Here is a 19,322-nt window from a genome sequence, read left to right as displayed (position 1 = left end):
GATCAAAGCCCTTCTTATACTTTTCCTGCCCTACCTCTGGAATCATTTCACCAAGGTACCCTGATTCCCTTTATTGGAGAATGTACTTAGAGGTCAGGTCTGGACAGTAGATGTCATTGTTCCACTGAGGTGTCACTGCTCCTAGACTTTCTCAGCAGACAGAGCTAGAGCATATATGCATGTATATACATACACAAACATACATCCACACACATACACTCATTTTTTTATTTCTTGCTCTGTGTGTGTGTGTGTGTGTGTGTTTGTGTGTACTGTGAGTTCACACTGGTACCTAGTACCTCAACACCTCAGAGTTCATTTTATTTTTCTTCCTTTTTGTATTTGTAACTCCCTTCTCTGACAGAGAAACTGGGCCCCAGTTATTCTTAATATATTAATATTTACTTAATTAATCAATTCCCTTGAATGTGCCCAGTCTTTGCTTTCCTTATCAGATCATGTGCATGCTAACCTTGCTCAGCCCCACCTAATGGTTTTTAGACTGAATTATTTGGAGACGAAAAAAGTACAGTTGATGCTCATTATTCACAGATTTTTTTAATTTGCAAATTCACCTACTTGCTAAAATTTATGTGTAACCCCAAAATCCGTGCTCATAGCATCTTTATGGTCATTCATGAACATGTACAGAAGGGTGAAACATTTGAGTCGCTATTGGGTAACGTGTATTCCTAGGTGAGGCCAAGCAAGGCAGTCTACTGCCTTCTTCTTTGAGTCCTCATACTATAAATAGTTGTCCCTTTTGCAGTTTACTTAGTGCCACATATTTTGCATTTTGACTTCTTTTACTTAGCATATGTTTTCAAGTTCCATCCGTGTTTATAACATGTATCAGTACTTCATTCTTCTTCTTTTTTTTTTTTTTTTTTAAAGAGTTGGAGGTCTCACTGTGTTGCAGGCTGGAATGCAGTGGCTATTCACATAGGCCATCATAGCATGCTGTAGCCTCAAACTTTCACTAGGCTCAAGTAATCCTCCCACCTCAGCCTCCCAAGTAGCTGAGATTAGAGGTGTGGGCCACTGTACCAGGTTCCTTCCTTTCTAAGGCTGAATAATAGTTCATTGTATGTATAATACCACATTTTGTTTATCTATTCATCCAGTAATGGGCATTTAGGTTATTTCCACCATTTGGCTCTCTTTTGAAAATCTTTTCATGTGCTTGTTGGCCATTAGTATATATTCTTTGGAGAAATGTCTCTTTAGATTCTTTGCCTATTTTTAAATTGGGGGGAGGTGTCTTTTTTGTTACTGAATTGTAAGAGTTCTTTATTCTGATAACTAGACCCTTATCAAATACATGATATCTGATTAACATATAGTTTCTTGCATCCCATAGGTTGTCTTTCAAAATTTTGACGAATTCCAATTTGTCAGTTTTGTTGTTGCTTATGATTTTTAGTGTCATATCTAAGAATCCATTTTCAAATTCAGTGTCATGAAGATTTACCTATGTTTTCTTCTAAGAATTTTATAGTTTTAGACCAAGCACAGTGGCTCATGCCTGTAATCCTAGCACTTTGAGGGGCTGAGACAGGCGGATTTCCTGAGCTCAGGATTTCAAGATCAGCCTCGGCAAGATGGTGCCCATCTCTACTCAAATACAAAAAATGAGCCTATGGCGTGTGCCTGTTCAGCTACTCGGGAAGTTGAGGCAGGAAAATTACTTGAACCATGGAGGCAGAGGTTGCAGTGAGCCGAGATTGCATCACTGCACTCCAGCCTGGGCCACAGAGTGAAACTATGTTTTCAAAAAAAATAATAATAATAATTTTATAATTGTAGCTTTTTAAGTTTTTAATCCACTTTGATTTTTTTTGTTTTGTTTTTTGAGACAGGGTCTTGCTCTGTGCTGCAGGCTGGAGTGCAGTAGAACAGTCTTGGCTCACTGCAGCCTTGACCTCCTGGGCTCAAGCTGTCCTCCCACCTCAGCCTCCCAAGTAGCTGGGATCACAGGCTTGTGCCACCGTGCCTGGCTAATTTTTGTATTTTTTCTAGAGACAGGGTTTCACTATTATTGCCTAGGCTGGTCTTAAACTCCTGGGCTCAAGTAATCCATGCCCAGCTTGGCCTCCCAAAGTGCTGGGATTACAGGCGTGAGCCACCACTTTCAGTCGCAAGTTAATTTTTATATATGGTATGAGGTAAGGATTCATTCTTTTGCATGTGAATATCCAGTTGTCCCAGTGCTATTTGTTGAAGAGCCTGTTCTTTCCCCATTGAATGTTGTCTTAGCACTCTTCCCAAAAATTAGTTGACCATAGGGCATGGTGGCTCGTGCTTATAATCCAAGAGCTTTGGAAGGCCTGGATGAAAAGATTACTTGAGGCCAGTATTTCATCACCAGCTGGCCGTGGTAGTGTGTGCTTCTGGGAGGGTGAGGCAGGAAGATGGCTTGAGCTCAGGAGTTGAAGGCTGCAGTGAGCTCTGATTGTGCCACTGCACTCCAGCCTGAGTGACAGAGTGAGACACTGTCTCTAAAAAATAGAATAATAAAAATCAGTTGACTATAGATTTGTGGATTTATTTCTGGATTCATTTAAAACGATTCCATTGATCTGTATATCACTCCTTATACCATTACCATACAGCTTTGGTTACCGGTGTTTTGCAATAAGTTTTGAAATCAGGAAGTATGAGTTCTCCAACTTTGTTCTTCCTTTTCAAGATTGTTTTGGCCATTCGGAGTCCCTTGCAATTCCATATAAATTTTAGGATCAGCTTTTTAATTTCTTTTTTTTTTTTTTTTTTTTTTGAGACAGAGTCTTGCTCTGTTGCCCAGGCTGGAGTGCAGTGGCACGATCTTGGCTCACTGCAACCTCCATCTCCCAGGTTCAAGCAGTTCTCCTGCCTCAGCCTCCCGAGTAGCTGGGATTACAGGCACACACCATCACGCCCAACTAAATTTTGTATTTTTAGTAGAGATGGGGTTTCAGCATGTTGGCCAGGCTGGTCTCGAACTCCTGACCCCCAAGTGATCCGCCGGCCTTGGCGTCCCAAAGTGCTGGGATTACAGACATGAAAGCTTTTTTATTTCTGGAAAAAAAAAAAAAAAAAAAAAAGACATAAGATGTCTTTCCATTTATTTAGGGTCTCCTTGTTCTTGGAGGTAGATTTTCTCTGATCTATTTTCATTGAGACTTTGGACCTTAAGAGAGCCACAGTTTCATGAGAGATTGTTTCTCTGGAGCCCTTCCTACCCTTCTCCTATTTCCTGTCTCCTTTCCTCCCTTGTTATTCAAAAGTCTTAACAAATGCTCCTGGGCCCAATACAGAGGTCAGCTCACACTTCCAGCCTTAGCTTTGGTTCACTTTTTGCTTTCTTGCCACTGGTAGTTTTCCCTGCTCTCTTAAGAACTTAGCTAAGCTTTTCAAAGGATGTTTGCATTTATCCAACATTTCTAAATTTTGGTAGCTGGAGAGTTTTAATAATTTTCTAGATTGCTGTGTTACTAGATTAGAAAAAGATAGAGCTGGGTGTAGTGGCACATGTCTGTAATCCCAGCTACTCCGGAGGCTGAAGTGGGAGGATTGCTTGAGCCTGGGAATTAGACCAACCTGGGCAACATAGTGAGACCTATCTCAAAAAAAAAAAAAAAGTAAGACTTCAGGGCGCAGTGTAATCCCAGCACTTTGGGAGACCGAGGCGGGTGGATCTCGAGGTCAGGAGTTCAAGACAAGCCTGGCCAAGATTGTGAAACCCTGTCTCTACGAAAAATACAAAAATTAGCTGGGCAGAGTGGCAGGCGCCTGTAATCCCAGCTACTCTGGAGGCTGAAGAAGAGACTCACTTGAACCCAGGTGGCAGAGGTTGCAGTGAGCCGTGATTGCACCACTGCACTCCAGCCTGGGCGATAGAGTGAGACTCCGTCTCAAAAAAAAAAAAAGACAGTGTTTTTTAAAGATGGAGTTTAGTATACAGAAATATTGGGTGTCAGGCAAAGTATTAATTGTTTTGTACATATTCTCTTTTCTTTCTTTTTTTTTTAAAACGAGAGGGTGACCAGGCTGAACTCTGACTATTGGGCTCAAGTGATCCTGCCTTAGCCTCTGGAGTAGCTGGGGACTACAGGCACATGCCATTGTGCCCGGCTACATATTCACTTATAAAACTCTATTTTTAAATGATAGCTTCTCTTTACAAAATAGATCAGGAGAGCGATTTTCCTGTCTGCTTCCTGAGGAAGCAAAAAGGCAGAAACATGGTGAGCAGCAAGACCAGTGGTTGCCGTAGTAAGCATGGGACTTCCTATGAATGGCTCTGTTAACAGTAGGGGATGGTAATAATTGTTTGATTTGTGGACTCTGTTTGATTTGTGGACAAGGTTTTATTTCCCATCTTTGTGGTAGGAGGGTCTGCCATATCCACAAATTGGCTCTTCCCATTTGTTTTATTCATTTAGTTAGACCATGATTGGAAAGCCTCACTGGCTGTGTACATTGTACCATACTTAGGAATATATGACAGTTATACATTTCAAACAGGGCTTTAAAACCTTCCATTCAGCTCCTTTTGGATAAAGCTCTTTTCCTCATGTGATTGTTGACATACATGAATTATAGGCTTTGTTTAGCTAGTGGGTAAGAGCAGATTTTGGAGTCATGTACACCTGGGTTTGAGTTTCAGTCTTGCCATGTACCAGTTGTTTGTGGACAAGTTATTTATTAATAACTACTCTGTACCATAGTTTCTTCATTGGTAGTATCTTCAAAACGAAGTATCTATTTCCTGTGCTGTTTTGAAGGTAACCTTAAATAATGTACATTGTACAGTTTGATACAGTGTCTGACACGTAGCAAGTACGTTAATATATAATACTTGTTTTTATTCTGATCCTTATTGAGCTGCTGCTTTTTGATGTGTTGATTATCTGTAATTGGTAATCATCCATTTTACTGACATCTTCCAAGATTTGGCCAAGTTGATTGTCTCAAATTTCCAAGCAGAAAAAGTACCCAGAAAACAGAAATTAAGCAGTTATAAAAGAATCGAATACCAATGATCATTACTACTTGTGCTTAATAAGAAATATGGGCCATGTCTGCCTGAGCCTTTATTTAATGCATTTTAAAATTTGCTGGGTTTTTTCCTCCCTTTAAACCTTACTATCAAGTTCAGCAATAAGTTAAACTAAAAAGAAACTGATGCCTTAGAATAAAGAAAGATTCAAATTAATAGGATATATAATGGCCTTTCATGGTGGTGGAATTTCTGTGTGTTTTGAACTAAGGGAAAGACTTAAAGGAAGATTGCCTACCGTGTGTTCTGGACACTTTGCTAGGCTCTGTGGATATTATTAAGACACAGTCCTTACCCTCAAGGATCTTTTTATTTTTGTCTTTTAGAGACAGGATCTCGCCCTGCCACCCAGGCTGGAGTGCAGTAGCAAAATCATAGTTCACTGCAACCTCCACTCACTCTCAGGGATCTTAACTCTCAGTTGGGGGAGGCCATAAACAGTTAAAGTAGTTTGCAACAGAGTTAATGATTGACTCTAGGGCTAAGGGAAAGAAAGTAATTGGGACAACTAGGATTTCTAGCTTGGCAAGGGGGTAGACACCTGGGTTGGCAAACTACAACCCAATGCCAGTTTTTGCATAGCCCACAAACTACGAATGTTTCTTAACGTCTTTGAGTGGTTGGAAAAAAATCGGAAGAAGAATACTATTTTGTAACATGTGGAAATTATGTAAAATTAACATTTACATGTTCATAAATAAGGTTTTATTAGAATATAGCTATGCTGAAACTACATATCTATGACTGCTTTTTTGTCACAACAGCAGAGATGAGTAATTGTGACAAAGGCTGTTTGGCCTGCAGAGCCAAACATTTACTGTGTAGCTCTTTACAGAAAAAGTTTGCTAACTCAATGAGTAGGTGGTAATTTTTATCCATTGAAACAAGCAATTGAGGAAGAACAGATATAGGAGAAGATAACATTTCTGTGAGTGTTGATTATTTGAATCAGAGGTGCTTGTGAATATGCAGGTCTAGAAGGCAAGGGAATTTATAGGTTTGGAGTTTGGAAAGAGCTTGAGGCTGGAAATGGATGTGGGAAGAAAGGAGGAGATCAAGAAGACTGGATGGAGGAGTGCGATTTTTAGCCCTGTCTGCACCTTGGAATCACCTGTAGTGCTTAAAACCAAACAAAACCAGACAGACATTTCCAGGAACCCAACCCCAACTCCCTCTTTCCCAAGATTATGATGCACCTGAGCTGGACTTGGGCACCAGGATTTTTTGAAAGCTCCCCCAGCAACTCTAATGTGCAGCCACTGGTACAGAGTGAGAAGATTGGAATATGGGACACCGGGAACACCAACATTTAAGGGATAGTTCTAGGTACTTCTGCTGAGGAGAGGAAATTCTGAGGGAGTGATGATGGGAATTTTAGGATGGTCAGATCCTGTAATTTGAGATCATCGTTGACTGATGAATCAAGAGCAGTTTCTGTAGAGGCCAGGTGAGGGTGTATGTCAAAGGCCCCTGGTTTGAGGTGGGAGAGTATGAACTATTGAGAATATTGACAGGGAGGAAACGGGGGAAAGTGATGGCTGGGATGGGGAGGCATTGGGAATGTAGTTTGTTCTAGAGAGGTTTTTTTAAGATGTTAAAGCCTTGAGCCTATTTATGTGCTGAGGGAGTGAGTACTCAGAAAGAAAACCTGGAATGGCAGTATCGGATGCCACCATTCAGTTTTCATGATGGAGTGAAGGGCTAGATTTTGAATAGTTCTTGGAATAATCTTAATATTGTAACCTTTTTGGAACTGTTTGCTTAATGTGCTTTCTTCATTTAGGTGCATTACATTGTACCTGGAAAGAGAAATGGACCCAGGCATTGAGAAGCAAGGCCAACAACTGTGCTTTGCTTGCCCGGTTACTGTCATTCTGTCTGGGACATTGGGCTCATCTCTGAAAGCAGGAGGGCAAACTGAATGGGCTCTGTAGTCTCTTCTAAAAGTTTTTAGTTTAAACTATTAATAGTACAACTTTGATTTAACAAATGAGGAGGGCACGGGCGACGCACTTCCAGGTCGCCATCTTAAAAGAGGCAGGGCTGGCCTAGGCGGAGTGCGGGGCCGACATCTGCGGAGGGTCACCAGGGGAAAGATTTTTTTTTTTTTTACCCGCCGGCTCGGCGACGAGGCTGAAACTCATGTTTGAATTTAACTAAGGTGGGAGGATCACTTGAACCCATGTTGAGGCTTCAGTGAGCTATGATTGCACCACTGCACTCCAGACTGGGTAATAGAGACCCTGTCTCTAAAAAAAAAAAAAAATTAGCCCTCTCCCTCTCCCTCTCCCTCTCCCTCTCCGTCTCCCGTCTCCCGTCTCCCGTCTCCCGTCTCCCGTCTCCCGTCTCCCGTCTCCCGTCTCCCGTCTCCCGTCTCCCTCTCCGGTCTCCTTCTTCGGTCTCCCTCTCCTTCTTTTTTCGGTCTCCCTCTGTTGCCGAAGCTGGACTGTACTGCCGGGATCTCGGCTTGCTGCAACCTCCCTGCCTCGGGCTCCTGTGACTCTCCTGCCTTGGCCTGCCGAGTGCCTGGGATTGCAGGCGCGCGCCGCCACGCCTGAATGGTTTTTGTATTTTTGGTGGAGACGGGGTTTCGCCGTGTTGACCGGGCTGGTCTCCAGCTCCTGGCCTCGAGTGATCTGCCTGCCTCGGCCTCCCGAGGTGCTGGGATTGCAGACGGAGTCTCGCTAACTCAATGCTCAATGGTGCTCAGGCTGGAGTGCAGTGGTGTGATCTCGGCTCTCTGCAACCTCCACCTACCAGCCTCCTGCCTTGGCCTCTTAAAGTGCTAAGATTACAGCCTCTGCCCCACCGCCACCCCGTCTAGGAAGTGAGGAGCGTCTCTGCCTGGCCGCCCATCGTCTGGGATGTGAGGAGCCCCTCTGCCCGGCCGCCCTATCCGGGAAGTGAGGAGCGCCTCTGCCCGGCCGCCCATCATCTGGGATGTGAGGAGCGCCTCTGCCCGGCTGCCACCCCGTCTGGGAGGAAGTGAGGAGCGCCTCTGCCCGGCTGCCCCGTCTGGGAGATGAGGAGCACCTCTGCCCGGCCGCCCCGTCTGGGAGGAAGTGAGGAGCGCCTCTGCCCTGTTGCCCTATCTGGGAAGTGAGGAGCGCCTCTGCCTGGCCGCCACCCCGTCTGGGAAGTGAGGAGCGCCTCTGCCCGGCTGCCACCCCATATGGGAAGTGAGGAGCGCCTCTGCCCAGCCGCCCCTTCTGGGAGATGAGGAGCGCCTCTGCCCAGCCGCCCCGTCTGGGAGGTGAGGAGTGCCTCTGCCCGGCCGCCCCGTCTGGGAGGTGAGGAGCGCCTCTGCCTGGCCGCCACCCCGTCTGGGAGGAAGTGAGGAGCACCTCTGCCCAGCTGCCCCATCTGGGAAGTGAGGAGCGCCTCTGCCCGGCTGCCACCCCCTATGGGAAGTGAGGAGCGCCTCTGCCCGGCCGCCCACTCTGGGAAGTGAGGAGCGCCTCTGCCCGGCCGCCCACTCTGGGAAGTGAGGAGCGCCTCTGCCCGGCCGCCCACTCTGGGAAGTGAGGAGCGCCTCTGCCCGGCCGCCCACTCTGGGAAGTGAGGAGCGCCTCTGCCCGGCCGCCCACTCTGGGAGGTGAGGAGCGCCTCTGCCCGGCCGCCCCGTCTGGGAGGTGAGGAGCGCCTCTGCCTGGCCGCCACCCCGTCTGGGAGGAAGTGAGGAGCACCTCTGCCCGGCCGCCCACTCTGGGAGGTGAGGAGCGCCTCTCCCTGGCCACTCCGTCTGGGAAGGGAGGAGCGCCTCTGCCCGGCCACCCCGTCTGGGAGGTGAGGAGCGCCTCTGCCCGGCTGCCACCCCGTCTGGGAGGAAGTGAGGAGCACCTCTGCCCGGCCGCCCCATCTGGGAAGTGAGGAGCGCCTCTGCCCGGCCGCCACCCCATATGGGAAGTGAGGAGCGCCTCTGCCTGACCACTCCGTCTGGGAGGTGAGGAGCGCCTCTGCCCGGCCGCCCCGTCTGGGAGGTGAGGAGTGCCTCTGCCCGGCCGTCACCCCGTCTGGGAGGAAATGAGGAGCACCTCTGCCCGGCTGCCCCGTCTGGGAGATGAGGAGCACCTCTGCCCCGCCGCCCCGTCTGGGAGATGAGGAGCACCTCTGCCCGGCCGCCCCGTCTGGGAGGTGAGGAGTGCCTCTGCCCGGCTGCCACCCCGTCTGGGAGGAAGTGAGGAGCACCTCTGCCCGGCCGCCCCCTCTGGGAAGTGAGGAGCGCCTCTGCCTGGCCGCCACCCCGTCTGGGAGGAAGTGAGGAGCGCCTCTGCCTGGCTGCCACATCTGGGAAGGGAGGAGCGCCTCTGCCCGGCCGCCACACCGTCTGGGAAGTGAGGAGCGCCTCTGCCTGGCTGCCCCATCTGGGAAGGGAGGAGCACCTCTGCCCGGCCGCCACACCGTCTGGGAAGTGAGGAGCGCCTCTGCCTGGCTGCCCCATCTGGGAAGGGAGGAGCACCTCTGCCCAGCCGCCACACCGTCTGGGAAGTGAGGAGCGCCTCTGCCTGGTCGCCCCGTCTGGGAGGTGAGGAGCGCCTCTGCCCGGCCGCCCAGTCTGGGAAGTGAGGAGCGCCTCTGCCCGGCTGCCCTGTCTGGGAGGTGAGGAGCGCCTCTGCCTGGCCGCCACCCCATCTGGGAGGAAGTGAGGAGCGTCTCTGCCCGGCCGCCCCGTCTGGGAAGTGAGGAGCGCCTCTGCCCGGCCGCCCCCTCTGGGAAGTGAGGAGCGCCTCTGCTCGGCCGCCCCCTCTGGGAAGTGAGGAGCGCCTCTGCTCGGCCGCCCCGTCGGGGAAGTGAGGAGCGCCTCTGCCCGGCCGCCCCGTCTGGGAGGTGAGGAGCGCCTCTGCCCGGCTGCCACCCGGTCTGGGAGGAACTGAGGAGCGCCTCTGCCCGGGCGGCCCCGTCTGGGAAGCGAGGAGCGCCTCTGCCCGGGCGGCCCCGTCGGGGAAGTGAGGAGCGCCTCTGCCCGGCCACCCCGTCTGGGAGGAGAGGAGCGCCTCTGCCTGGGCGGCCCCGTCTGGGAAGCGAGGGGCGCCTCTGCCCAGCCGCCCTGTCTGGGAGGTGAGGAGCGCCTCTGCCCGGCTGCCCTGTCTGGGAGGTGTACCCAACAGCTCCGAAGAGACAGCGACCATCGGGAGCGGGCCATGAGGACGATGGCGGTTTCGTTGAAGAGAAGGGGAGGAAGTGTGGGGAAAGGAAGGAGAGATCAGATTGTTGCTGTGTCTGTGTAGAAAGGGGTGGGCATAGGAGACTCCATTTTGTTCTGACTAGGAGAAATTCTTCTGCCTTGGGATGCTGTTGATCTATGGCCTTTCCCCCAGCCCCCTGCTCTCTGAAACATGTGCTGTGTCAACTCAGGGTTAAATGGATTAAGGGTGGTGCAAGATGTGCTTTGTTAAACAGATGCTTGAAGGCAGCATGCTCTTTAAGAGTCATCACCACTCCCTAATCTCAAGTACTCAGGGGCACAAACACTGCAGAAGGCCGCAGGGTCCTCTGCCTAGGAAAACCAGAGACCTTTGTTCATGTGTTTATCTCCTGACCTTCTCTCCACTATTATCCTATGACCCTGCCATATCCCCCTCTCCGAGAAACACCCAAGAATGATCAATAAATACTTCAGAAATTTAAAAAAAAAAAAACAAAAACAAAAAAAAAAAAACAAATGAGGAAGCTGAGCTTATGAGATGTCTGTGAAGCCCATTGTCTGATCTTTTATTTCCTTAGTACCTGGGAATGTGCTTTTTTTTTTTTTTTTTTTTTTTTTGGAAGAACACCAACAGTTGTTCACCCGTCCTTGAATTTGGGTACACTGTATATACAAAGTATACCAATTTAGCCTGCCATTAGAACATGTCTTCACGAGCAAAATCTAGTATAAAGTCTTACTTTAATATTTTCTTTATTATGTATAAATAATAGATGGTTGTTACGGAATACTTGGATAGTACAGAAGTTTAGAATTTTTAACATTTTGGTTTATTTATTGGGACTCTTCCCCCCCCCCCCCCCCCGCCAGTGATTCTTGTTTCTCCATCAATGTGAATGCGCACTCCATTCAGTGTGAATGTTAGTTTATGTGCCAGCTGGATTCTACAGGAAGCAGACACAGATGGGGTTGGAGGGGCAAAGGGCTTATTTGAGGAGTAATGCTTGTGAAGAAAAGGGGAAGGGAACATGTTTGGGTATAGGGAGCCATCAGACTGCAGTGCACACCTGACAAAGTCTCTGCCCACCCAGATTGCCTGATAGAGGAATACCACAAGAGGTAGAAATGGCTAGGCTCTTGTACTACCACTTTGCACAGTCATTGACTAGAGATAGATCTTTGATCAATGTAGAGGTTTTCAGCCTTGGCATTGTTGACATTTGGGACTGGATACTTTGTGATAGGGGGTTGTCCTGTGATTTGTAAGATGCTTAGCAGCATCCTAGGCCTCTGTCCCCTAGATGCCAGTAGCCCAGCCTCCCTGCTATTAGTTGTGACAGTCAAAACTATCTTTAGACACTGCCATATGTTCCCTAGGGAAGGGCCTAATGGTATATAAACAACCCTGTGGTGGCATAGTCCAAGTTGTGGGACAGGGAGGAGTGTTCATACTACCCTTACTGGAAAGACCTATGAGCTATTCAGAAATCTGAACTATTTAAGAGGGAGCTTTGTTCTGTGGCTCCTGGAATTTTAAGCACACCTCTGTGAAACATCTTGTTAGGATATACTCCACTCTCCAAAACAATCCATAATGTTTAAATAGGGCTGTTTTATTGATTGATTGATTGAGATGGAGTCTCACTCTTGCCCAGGCTGGAGTACACTGGCACAATCTCGGCTCACTGCAACCTCCCCCTCCTGGGTTCAAGTGATTCTCCTGCCTCAGCCTCCCAAGTAACTGGGATTACAGACACCCACCACCGTGCCTGGCTAATTTTTGTATTTTTGATAGAGACGGGGTTTCACCATGTTGGCCAGGCTGGTCTCGAACTCCTGACTTCTCAGGTGATCCGCCTGCCTCGGCCTCCCAAAGTGCTGGGATTATAGACGTGAGCCACCGCACCTGGCCTTATTTTTCTTTTTGAGATGGAGTCTGACTTTGTTGCCTGAGCTGGAGTGCAGTGGTGTGATCTGGGCTCACTGCAGCCTCCGCCTCCCGGATTCAAGCAATTCTCCTGCCTCAGCCTCCTGAACAGCTGAGATTACAGATGCGCGCCATCATGCCCAGCTAATTTTTTATTTTTAGTAGATGCAGGGTTTCAGCATGTTGGCTAGGCTGGTATCAAACTCCTGACCTCAAGTGATCCACCCACCTCGGCCTCCCAAAGTGCTGGGATTATAGGCGTGAGCCACCTCGCCTGGCTATTTTCTTTTGAGACTGGGTCTCACTCTGTTCCCAGGCTGGAGTGCAGTGGCACAATCTCAGCTCACTAGAAACCCCACCTCCTGGGCTCAAGGAGTCCTCCCACCTCAGCCTGCCAAGTAGCTGGGATTATAGGCATGTGCCACCCTGCCTGGCTACTTTTTGTGGAGATGGGATTTTGCATGTTGCCTAGGCTGGGCTTGAATTCCTAAGCTAGAACAATCTGCTCAGGGATGTTGTATATTTCTAAAGGTATTTTTCCTTTTGTTGCAGGTGACACAACTAAAAAAAAACAAAGGTATTTATGGAATTCCACTGAGTGGTAATGGATGATGCAGTTCAAATAACTAAGGTAAGAGAAATAAAACCAGAACCATGAGGAGGCTTTTGCCAGTCAAGTAGTGTCCTTAAATAAAGCTAACATCACATTCTTTCCTGCTTCATTTCGTTTCTAAGCTGTAAGAGTAGCTTATTTTTTTATGATTACCAACATTGTAATTATCCTTTAAGATACTTCTTAACCTGATTATGAATCAGAATCACTTAAAGAGCTTTTTTTTTTTAAAAAAAAAAAAGACCAAAGTCAGGCTGGGCATGGTGGATCACGCCTGTAATCCCAGCACTTTGGGAGGCCGAGGCGGGCAGATCAGTTGAGGTCAGGAGTTCAAGACCAGCCTGGCCAACATGGTGAAACCCCATCTCTACCAAAAATACAAAAATTAGCCAGATGTGGTGGCATGTGCCTGTAATCCCAACTACTCGGGAGGCCGAAGCAGGAGGATCCCTTGAACCCAGGAGACAGAGGTTGCAGTGAGCTCAGATCGCACACTGCATTCCATTCTGGGCACCAAAGAATGAAACTCTGTCTCAAAAAAATAAAAATAAAAAGACCAAAGTTAATGCCCTGTCAGCATTGAATTAAAGCTTCTTGAGTAGAGCACAGATGATCTCCAAGTTTTTTAAGTGGGAATGTAAACCAACTCTATAGTTTTAGAATACTCTTTGGCAATATCTGCAAAACATACACGTATCTAGTAACCCAGGAATTTCAATGCTAGGTGTCCACCTTTGAGAAATGAAAAATATATGTCTACACGAAAGTGCACATACAAATGTTCACTGCAGCTTTATGTATTATAGCCAGAAAAACTGGAACCTAATCAGGTGTCCAAAAACAGGAGAATAGATAAATAAATTGTGATATATGGTCGGGTGTGGTGGCTTACACCTGTAATCTAAGCACTTGGGAGGCTAAGGCGGGCAGATCAGTTGACCACCCTGGTCAACATGGTGAAACCCCATCTTTACTAAAATTACAAAAATTAGCTGAGTGTGGTGGCTCACGCCTGTAATCCCAGCTACTCAGGAGGTTAAGACAGGAGAATGGCTTGAAGCCAGGAGGCAGAAGTTGCAGTGAGGTGAGATCACGCCCCTGCACTCCATCCAGTCTGGGCAACAGGGCAAGACTATGTCTCAAAAAAAAAAAAAAAATCGACATACACTATTGATAACATGGAATTTTATTCAGTAATAGAAAGGAACAAACTACCAGTAGACACAACAACATGGATGAATCTCGTAGATAAAAGGTTGAGTGAAAGAAACCACATGGACAAGAAAAAGTAGATGTAGCAGAATTACCGAGTAAAACTAAACTACAATGATAAAGGTCAGATCCCTACTTCCTCTGACAGGAGGTGGGAGGTTGTGACTGGAAAGAGGTGTGAGAGAGCCTCTGCAGCACCGAAAAGGTGTTTTGTTTTGTTTTTTGAGACGGAGTCTTGCTATGTCACCAGGCTGGAGTGCAGTGGCGTGATCTCAGCTCACTGCAACCTCCGCTTCCTGGGTTCAAGCAATTCTGCCTCAGCTTCCCAAGTTGCTGGGATTACAGGCACGCGCCACCACGCCCAGCTAATTTTTGTATTTTTAATAGAGACGGAGTTTCACCATGTTGGCCGGGGATGGTCTCGATTGCCCAACCTCATGATCCACCTGCCTCTGCCTCCCAAAGTGCTGGGATTACAGGCATGAGCCACTGCGCACGGCCTGAAAAGGTTTTACATCTTAATGTGTTCATATACATACTTTTCTCATGGTAAAATATATATAACATTAAATTTATCATTTTAACTACTTTTAAAGTATACAATTCATTGGCATTAAGTACATTCCTGTTGTGCAGCCATCACCACCATCCATCTCCAGAACTTTTTCATCTCCCCAAACTGAAACTCCATATCCATCAAACACTAACTCCCCATTTCCTCCTCCCCCAGCTGCTGGCAACCATTCTACCTTCTGTCTCTATGAATTTGACTATAATAGTTACCTCGTATAAGTGGAATCATATTTGTCATTTGACATCTGGTTTATTTCACATAGGTTTATTTCACAAAGGTATCTTGTTTATTTCACATAGGATGACCTTGTTTTCAAGTCATCCATGTTGTAGCATATATCAGAATTTCCATTTTATGGTTGAATAATATTCTCTTGTATGTTTATACCAGTTTATGTGTATCCATTCATTCACTGATGGACACTTGGGCTGCTTCCACCTTTTGGCTGTTGTGACTAATGGTGCTATGAACATGGGTGTAGGCTGAGTGTGGTGGCTCACGCCTGTAATCCCAGCACTTTGGGAGGCTGAGGCAGGTGGATCACTTGAGGTCAGGAGTTCAAGACCAGCTTGGACAACATGGCAAAACCCCATTTCTACCAAAAATGCAAAAATTAGCCAGGCATGGTGCTGCATGCCTGTAATTCCCAGCTACTTGGGAGGCTGAGGCAGGAGAATCGCTTGAACCTAGGAGGTGGAGGTTGCTGTGAGCCCAGATGGTGCTACTGCACTCCAGCCTGGGTGACAGAGTGAGGCTGTCTCAATTGAAAAAACAAAAACAAAAACAAAAACTCATGGATGTACGAATATCTGTTTGAGTCCCTGCTTTTAGTTCTTTTGAGTATATTCTTAGAAGTAAAATTACTGGATCATATGGTAACTCCATGTTTAATTTTTTGAGGAATCACCATGCTGTTTTTCACAGTACTGCATCATTTTATATTCCCACCAGCAATGCACAAGGGCTTCAATTTCTTTACATTCTGCTTTTTGGTGACCTCTATAATTCTAAATTATATGTATATGCTGTTTCTTAATTCTTTTATTAATAAAAAAGACAACATAATTCTTTGCCTCTCCAGTGTGAAAAAATGGGAATTTACCTTACACTATCCCCCCATTTAATATTTGTATTATTTCCTGTTCTGCTGCTGTTTATTAGTTTCCTCAGACTTCTGTAACAAAACTCCACAAATTGGGTGGCTTAAACAATAGAAATTTATTGTCTCAGAGTTTTGGAGGCTAGAAGTCTTGTGGGCTGTGAGGGAGAATCTGTTCTATGATTTTCTTCTAGCTTCTGGTAGCCTCAGGCATCTCTTACATTGTAGATGGCATTCTCTGTGTATCTTCAGATTGTCTTCCCTCTATGCAGATCTGTCTCTTGTGTCCAAATTTCCTTTTTCAAAATAAGTGCGCTAGTCATTGGATTAGGGACCACCCTAATGAGCTCATCTCAACTTGATCATCTGCAAAAATCCTCTTTCTAAATAAGTTCACATTCACAGGAACTGAGTAGGGGGTTATGATTTTAACATCTTTTAGGGGACACGATTCAGTGTGGGTGACAGAGCAAGTCTCTGTCTCAAAAACAAAACAAAACAAAAAAACAATTAAACCCATAAAGTGATTACATTTCTAACTTTTGGAGGTACTCTTCAACCTCCTTTTTTTAGGTTAATTTTCAGCACTCTTTCCTTCTTTCTTCCTTTCCTTTTTTCTTTTCCTTTTTTTTTTTTTTTTTTAATTTTTATTTTTTTGAGACAGAGTCTTGGTCCGTCGCTCAGGCTGGAGTACAGTGGTGTGATCTTGGCTCACTGCAACCTCTGCCTCCCAGGCTGAAGTGATTTTCCCGCCTCAGCCTCCCAAGTAGCTGGGATTACAGGCACCCACCACCATGCCTGGCTAATTTTTGTATTTTTAGTAGAGCCGGGTTTTCGCCTTGTTGGCCAAGCTGGTCTCAAACTTCTGGCCTCAAGTGATCCGCCCGCCTCGGCCTCCCAAAGTGCTGGGATTACAGGCATATGCCACCACGCCTGGCTAATTTTTGTATTTTTAGTAGAGACAGGGTTTCACCATGTTGGCCAGGCTGCCCTTGAACTCCTGACCTCGTGATCACCCTCTTTGGCCACCCAAAGTGCTGGGATTACAGTCGTGAGCCCTGTGCCCGCTTAATATTTATGTTATTATAGCTAAGTAAATATTGTTCACTGTCAGGCCAAGCAGCATTTTCTGGGTTTTTATTTCTTTCTCTGTAGGTTCAGTGTCATAGACCCTGGGCTATTCAAACGAGAAAATGAAGAAAAAGTGAATTCTCTTTCTGAAACTATCAGTTGCTTCCAATCATGTCTTTATATTTTATATTTGAAACGTAACTTTCTCATAAAATTTTCTCCCTGGAGTTTCTAATTTTCTTGTCTATTTGCCTGTTATTATAGTTTTCACTTTTCCCCAAGATCTCAATCATACACTCTAGCCTGTCAAGGCTAGTTCAGACCATACACTGTGGCCCAAATTTAGGCTAGTCATACACTCCAGTCCAAGACCAGTTTGCACTGTTTTTTAGGCTGTCTACACAGTCATATTGGTATTTTCCTTACTGGTTTTTCTTTGAGGGAGGTGCGGGGGAGGTTGGGTCCACTGATCTTGGATATCAGTCTTTCTTAGTATTTGTTTTTTAAATCTTACTAGAGGCTAGGGGGTACGGTGGCTCATGCCTGTAACCCCAGCACTTTGGGAGGCGGAGGCAGGTGGATCACTTGAGGCCAGGAGTTCAAGACCAGCCTGGCCAACACGGCAAAACCCTGTCTCTACTAAAAATAGAAAAATTAGCCAGGCGTGGTGGTGGGTGCCTGTAATCCCAGCTAGTCGGGAGGCTGAGGCAGGAGAATTGCTTGAACCCGGGTGGTGGAGGTTGCAGTGAGCCGAGATCATACCATTGCACTCCAGCCTAGGCAACAGAGTGAGACTCCGTCTCAATCAATCAATCAGTCTATCTATCTGTCTTACTAGAGTTCATTCTGAAGTCACTTACTGAGAGAAAAGGTACCTGGCAGATAAATTTTGACTCTTTCTGGTATCTGTTTTTGTTGTTGTTGTTTGTTTGTTTTAGAGACGGAGTCTCGCTCCGTTGCCCGGGCTGGAGTACAGTGGTGCGATCTCGGCTCACTGCAAGCTTCGCCTCCCAGGTTCATGCCATTCTCCTGCCTCAGCCTCCTGAGTAGCTGGGACTACAGGCGCCTGTCACCACGCCTGGCTAATTTTTTGTATTTTTAGTAGAGATGGAGTTTCACTGTGTTAGCTGATCCGCCCTCCTTGGCCTGCCAAAGTGCTGGGATTACAGGCATGAGCCACTGCACCCAGCCTCTGGTGTCTGTTTTTAAGACCCTCATGTTGGAGTGATGGTTTGGTTGACTATAGAATTCTAGGTTGCCTATTATTTTTCCTCAAAACTTTGAAGTCATTGCTCCATTTCTTCTGACATCCCTTGTTGTTCATGAGAAATAGAAAGTTTCATATAGGAAATTAATTTTTCTTCTTTTCTGAAAGCTTTTATGTTCTATATAGTCTGGAATTCCATAGAGGTGTACTTGGTGGGCCCCTTATTAGATCTGCAGACTCATAGCTCTCCGTTTTTTGGTTCTTTTCTGTCAGCAGCTTTCTGATATTGAGCTTCCTGGGTTGTTCATATAATGTTTTTATCTGTTCTGTCCTTTTTAAAAACTCTTTGCTTTTGGTTGTTTTCCTTGAGATTGTCATAACTTTATCTCCTAATCTTTTTTCCTCTTTTTTTTTTTTTTTTTTTTTTCGAGACAGGGTCTCACCCTGTAGCCCAGACTGGAGTTCAGTGGTGCCATCACAGCTCACTGCAGCCTCGAGCTCCCAGATTCAAGCAATCCTCCCACCTCAGCTTCCCAAGTAGCTGGAACTATAGGCATGCGCTACTACACCCAGCTAATTTTTTTTATTTTTAGTAGTGACAGGGTCTCACTATGTTGCCCTGGCTGGTCTCAAACTCCTGAGCTCAAGTGATCCTTCTGCCTCTGGGGACTACAGGAGTATGCCACCACGCCTGGCTAATTTTTGTATTTTTTAGTAGAGACAGGGTTTCACCATGTTGCCAGGCTGGTCTTGAACTCCTAGGCTCAAGCGATCCACCTGCCTCAGCCTCCCAAAGTGCTGGGATTACAGGTGTGAGCTACCACACCTGGCCTGCTGTTTTTTCTTTTATTGTTTCTTAAACTAGCCTTCTCCCCACTTTCTTTTCCTGTATGAACGTTAATAGTTGACCACAGCATTGGCCCTGTAATACTCTTTTGTTCTTTGTATTTCTTCAGTTTTATTTAGCCTCTGTTGTGTGTTCACACATTCCTTTTTATTTGCTTGATGTATGTCCCATCCCTTCTTTTGAACACTGTGTAGTCATTAATGAGAGTGTGGTAGGATTTTATGTACTGATATTTAAGAAAATGACCATAAAATGTTCTTGGAGATGGTCTTTAAAGACCGGGCATGGTAGCTCATGTTTGTAATCTTAGTACTTTGGGTGGCTGAGGCAGGAGGATTGCTTGAGCTCAGGAGTTCGAGACCAGCCTGGGAAACATGGGGAGATCCCATCTCTACAAAAAATGTACAAATTACCCAGGCATGGTAGTACGTGCCTGTGGTCCCAGCTATTCCAGAGCCTGAAGTGGGAGGATTGCTTGAGCCCAGGAGCTCGAGGCTGTGGTGAGCCGTGTTTGCACCACTGCACTCCAGCCTGAGTAACAGAACAAGACCCTGTCTCAAAGAAAGGAAAAAAAAAATTTTAAAT

General features: G+C 46.4%; 1 protein-coding gene across 6 annotated transcripts in view; it reads left to right on the top strand.

Moving 5' to 3' along the window:
- Positions 1-19,322, top strand: part of PTPRA (protein tyrosine phosphatase receptor type A) — a 171,567-nt gene that overhangs the window by 40,730 nt on the left and 111,515 nt on the right. For 5 of the 6 annotated variants that reach the window (XM_054466628.2, XM_054466625.2, XM_054466629.2 and 2 more), the window contains one exon: positions 12,667-12,745. The exons of the other annotated variant lie outside the window; for it this stretch is intronic. In XM_054466628.2, coding sequence (XP_054322603.1) covers positions 12,719-12,745 — 27 coding nt within the window. In that variant the 5' untranslated portion in view covers positions 12,667-12,718. Of the gene's footprint in view, positions 1-12,666; positions 12,746-19,322 lie in introns of those variants that run through there. 6 annotated transcript variants of the gene reach the window in all.

The sequence above is a fragment of the Pongo pygmaeus genome, chromosome 21, assembly GCF_028885625.2.
Source record: "Pongo pygmaeus isolate AG05252 chromosome 21, NHGRI_mPonPyg2-v2.0_pri, whole genome shotgun sequence".
In the NCBI taxonomy this organism is placed as follows: domain Eukaryota; kingdom Metazoa; phylum Chordata; class Mammalia; order Primates; family Hominidae; genus Pongo; species Pongo pygmaeus.
The sequence above is the reverse complement of the archived record's forward strand: the minus strand, read 5'-3'. Positions and strand labels throughout refer to the sequence as shown.